At 38.3% G+C, this 5,280-nt stretch overlaps 1 protein-coding gene across 1 annotated transcript; it reads left to right on the top strand.

Moving 5' to 3' along the window:
• Nucleotides 1-268: 268 nt before the first annotated feature.
• LOC113695500 (CEN-like protein 2) lies at nt 269-2,339 on the top strand. The gene is made up of 4 exons (XM_027214623.2): nt 269-757; nt 869-930; nt 1,534-1,574; nt 1,789-2,339. The coding sequence occupies exons 1-4, from the start codon at nt 560-562 to the stop codon at nt 2,004-2,006; spliced, it is 519 nt and encodes a 172-aa protein (XP_027070424.1). The 5' UTR covers nt 269-559; the 3' UTR covers nt 2,007-2,339.
• The last annotated feature ends 2,941 nt before the right edge of the window (nt 2,340-5,280 follow it).

The following is a 5,280-nucleotide window of genomic DNA, read 5'->3' as shown; positions in this document are numbered from 1 at the left end:
CAACACAAGAAAATTGAGAAAAAATCAATTTCTCTAAGCCCCGTTGGGCCTATCTGTTGCATTTGATAAAATTAATCTATTTGCTCAAAAAACCCGAGAACCCAAGTGCACACTCTCGCCTACAAAACAACACAAGAAAATTGAGAAAAAATTTAGAGAGGGAGGGAGAGGGTGAGGAAATTTTTTTTTTTTTGGAGGGCAGAGAGGAAAGTTCATTACTTTTGTATTCTACACTTGAACCGAGCTAGCTGTTCCCAGATATATAGCTAGCCATAACGAAAGCCTCGCTACTAGGTTTTTATTCATTTACTAGTAGTATATATAACTGAGGTAAACTAGCTATAACTAAAGCCTCACTACTAGGTTTTTATTCATATGTACTGTATGTAACTGAGGAGCTGCTTTGTTCTAGATAGCAACCCTATATATTGAGAAGCTGGAACCTGGTACTTGCTCATCCAATTGGAAACCACTTTGCAGTTAGTTTCTTGGTCAAACCGATCTCTGTAAATTAAGAGCTTTTACTCTCCTTCCCTAGCCCCTACCACAGTCCCCCATCATGGCAAGAAGTGCGGAACCACTTGTTGTTGGCAGAGTGATAGGGGATGTCCTAGAGTATTTCACTCCCTCCATAAAAATGACTGTAATCTATAACAACAAGCAAGTTTGCAATGGCCACGAACTCTTTCCGTCGGCCGTCATCAGCAGGCCTAGAGTTGAGATTCTTGGAGGAGATATGAGAAGTTTTTTCACATTGGTAAGTCGTCACAAAACTTGATTACATTGGGGATGAGATGGTGAACATAATCAGAATCATCTTTTTCCTGCTGCATGCCAAATATTCTCTGGCATTCTTTTATATGTGCAGGTCATGACCGATCCCGACGTTCCAGGCCCGAGTGATCCTTATCTGAGGGAGCACCTGCACTGGTAAACACGGAAATTTTTACTCAAAACTTTATTTTCCAACGGAATTGATAGCGAAGAAAGAGTATTTCTCATTCGTTCATATTACCTGATCTTCGGGCTGCAACATATTACGGATTGTACGTGGAACTCGATCTAGCCCTTGGTGTCTTTTGATTAATAGGAGTTCCACATGTAGGATTCCTTGCCACAAGCACAAAAGAATATTATTAATCATCTACTAAAATGGATCAGATCATCGGAGTAGCGGTTTATTCTTCTTGTTGACATTGGGCACAAGTTAGCTTGTAGTATCGATCAGACTGGTACAACGTCCTTCGTACTATCAGTGACCATCCCGTGAAAGAAAAGGAACAAGAAGGGAGGCATATATTATTTTGAATCCGCTCAATTAATCATTTTCTTACTGAAATTCTTGCACTAAAGGTTGGTATACTAAATGAAGAAGAAGAAATGGTGTTGAACCGTACTAGGGTTTTTTTCTGGATCTAGGCAATAAGGAGTTACTAATAAAGATGTTATTGTCAGGAGAAAAGAAGAAGTGTATACTAAAGTAAGTCTATGGCTTAACAGTGCTTGTCTTAACATGCTTTTTTTTTTTGGCAGGGTTGTGACAGATATTCCAGGCACAACCGATGTTACATTTGGTAAGTTCATCGTCATACTGTATATATATCACCCGTGTAATGTGTGTATAGTATGTAAGCCTCACCAGTTATCAATTGTGACACCCAAAAAAAAGGGGCGGTGGTGGGTTGATTAATTATTAGATGAAGACTAGTACTACTACTAAACAGAGTGGTTGATTTAACTTATTACACAACCACCCTAGCATGTACGTGACTACTATGTGGATGACAGGAAGAGAATTGGTAAGCTATGAGATCCCACGGCCGAACATAGGGATCCACAGGTTTGTGTTTGTTCTCTTCAAGCAGAAACGCAGGCAGACAGTTAACCCACCTCCTTCCCGGGATCAGTTCAACACCCGAAATTTCGCAACTGAAAATGATCTGGGCGAGCCTGTTGCTGCTGTCTTCTTCAATGCCCAGCGAGAAACAGCAGCCAGGAGACGTTAATTGACCCCTATCGAACAACCCTAGTAAGCCCCAGAAGTCAAGATAAGAGAAGATAGGAGAAGAGTGTATGTTTCTGTGTGTTTGTAGACTGTAGAGTCAGAATGCAGTCATCGTTAGGATGGCATGGTGGCTGTAAGCCCATAATAAGTAAGTTTCTCTCAAGTGTTTGTCCAAATTCTCCAAATGGAATATGAATGGAGTGGGCCAATCGGCATCAGAGAAAAGAATCCGCTCTCTTCTCTCTCTCTCTCTCTTTTACTAATATGATCGGATCTTTACTATGATGTGTTTGTAGCACCTCGTACGGTCATATATGTATGGTTTCCATTAAAAGTAATTGCTGTTGTAGCAGTAGTAGTAGTTTGCTACTTTCCCAAAGTACTACAGTAGGAAAAAAAACATGCGGCATCTTCCCTCCTCCTGGGACCTGAGTCCTGAACCATCAAATTGGATTCTTCTGAGACTTTGTCAATGCAAGCATAATTGTAAGACACGTGATGGGATGGGAACCCGTTCCTCAGCAACCAAAAAATAAAAAAAATTCTGAACACCTTCCAATTGGCTCTGGTCACTTGTATCAGTCTAGGGTTGTTAGTCTTAATTGGACTCCTGCTGGGGTTTCCCTTAATCAGATGTCCATTTTGTTACTTTTCCGGTTGTAAAGCCAGCCAAGTAAGTGGATAGATAAGTGCATGCGCCTTCCAATCAGAACTACTTGCACTGCATCGGGTTGTGTTGTGAGTAGGCATGCACCAATATTGCCTCTCTCTCTGGTGGACAGATCATCAGTGCATCATTATAAGACGTGATCATGATCCGGGGAATTGTTAGCTACAGTGCATGCATTGATTTACCATTTCTAGCTTTGTACAAATTTTGTACTTTAATCTTAGGTTTTTCCATGCATTTATTTGCCCTAGTTCTCTCAAAACCTTAGCTCATATGTTGGTTCAGCTAACCGCCATTGACAAGTCTGCTCAAGAACACCGACGACCACCTGGATTTATCACTTAAACTTTGTGTGCCCTCCAGCTTCATTGTCAATGGTGATCAACTACCAATTGTATTGGAGAATTTCATATTTCCTCGGCCTGTTTACTTGTTCCAAGTTCCAATACTACATAGCATAGCGAGGGAATCACATGTCCTGCTGAAGGGTGAACTTGTCATTGTGATTTGACAAAAGTTCAATTCCCCAGCTGCGACTTCTCTTTAGAGTCTTTACTTGACCGTATCTAAAAAGAGCCCTGAGATATGGCATAGCCTTTTTTTTTTTTTTTTTTTTGAGATATTGTATAGCCTAACAGACCTTTTTTCGTTTCCTTTTCTTTTCCCCTTTTTCCATAGCCTAACAATACTCCTTAGGTAGCACATAACACCTTAACTTCATTGATTTTTGGCCAATTAGATATGGTAGATCATATGCATAACGATTTGCAGGTGCAGTATATATATAGTGGGTGGGAAGAAGATAAATAAAAATTTTTTTGGAGACAAATAATAATGGCTCAGCTTGGATTAGTTTGTTTTTCTACAAACTATTTTTGTTTATACAGTCTATAATAACATATCTTAAAAATAACTAATTCACACAATCTCCAAATACACCAAAAAAATAAAAATATAATATAATTCCTATAACCACACACCACCACTATCACTTACCACCGCCACCGTCTCCATCCTCTCTCCCTCCCTCTTCCTATTCCTCCAATTATTTTCTTTTGCTTCCTTGGCCCTCCCTTCCCCTTCCTTGAGAGTTTCAATCAAGTAAAGGGAGGAGGGAGGAGGAGAAAGGAGAAAGGAGGGAGGAGGAGTGAGGAAAGTGGTGGCAGTAGGTGGTGGTATCTTCGATTTTGAAAAAGTATCCCAATAAAAATTAAATTATAAAAACAACCAAATAAATAACTATAATGATAAATTTTTCATATATAATGTTACAGTGTAGTATTTAAAAAATATTTTCAAAAATACTTAATCCTTACAGTGCCAATATTTAGCCGTTTATCCCTTTTTCTCTTGGACAAGGAAAAAAAATTTAGGAGATAGACAATAATGTGTATAGAATTTCTTTTCAACTCATAAATTTAGAGTCTTTCTTAGGAAAAAAAAATTGAAGAGATAAACAACTCATAATTTTAAGTAAATCAACGAGACATGGTGCAAAACCTGTATAAGCCTCAGGTAATAGTGGAAATTTTCAAGTGAACTTGTTTACGAGATGACGTCGTACGGAAGAAAAAGCTAATGATACTTTATTTCTTGTTTAGAACTGTATCAACTACAGTCCAACTGCATGTTCTTTTGTGCCCCATTTTTCTCCCAGCAACAATACGAAACTTTTTTTTTTGAGCAGCAACATGATTAGTCACCCATGTATACGTCCTGGAGATTTTAAAATTTGATAAGCACCTCACTAACGTAGGACAGCAAAAAAAAAAAAAAGACAAATAACAAAAGCAAGAAGAAGGCAATAGCTGGGTGTTAACACATGCAATTTTCATTTACCCCAAGAATAAAAAAAGCAACTCCCAATATGCTCGTGGTGATATACCGACCGAAAACCTGTTTTTATTGTACTCTTGACTAACTTTGGACCAGCCAAGGGGGTACGGGGATACAGGAATTTGATGTGAATGAGTTGGAAGAACTTTGAGTTGTTGAAAGGTGAAGCCACAAAAAATTATGGTCATGGTTCTGCCTTAGCAATTTGTCACTGACGTAGATATCTCCAGCCCTCAAAATTTCTATTAAAAGTTGAGGAACTCCAGCAGCAACGACGATAGTTTCAAATTGATTTCAATTACCTTAAACTAACAGCAACAGACTCTGAGTTACATTTCATGTTAAGTATCATATTAATTAATCTAATTAATTTATTGAGACAATTTTCCAACTTGTTCAATAATTGACAACCTCCTTTTAATTGTAATTTCTAGGAGAAGTTACCAAAGACATGACGCTTTGAAAAGATGATCATCCAAATTTTCCACGAAAATTACTACTGTCAGATAGAAAGGCCAAGACTACCATCTTTGCAATACTTCGTCTTCGACTAAAAGTCAGGGTGGATAAAAATTCAACCCTGTTTATCTCACTAACAAATGTCTTTTCTAAAATTTGCCATAAGGATAACTTATTGAGTTGGTGCTCAATGCACCCAGGGTGAGAAATGTAGGAACAGATTTCTTTTCTGACTTTTGCAATGAGGATAACTTGAATGACATTTTAAACTGTGCACACATCAGTCATCACACAATGATGCAATTCAGAG

The sequence above is a fragment of the Coffea arabica genome, chromosome 6e (assembly GCF_036785885.1).
Source record: "Coffea arabica cultivar ET-39 chromosome 6e, Coffea Arabica ET-39 HiFi, whole genome shotgun sequence".
Lineage (NCBI taxonomy): Eukaryota > Viridiplantae > Streptophyta > Magnoliopsida > Gentianales > Rubiaceae > Coffea > Coffea arabica.
This window is presented reverse-complemented; position numbering and strand designations above follow the sequence as displayed.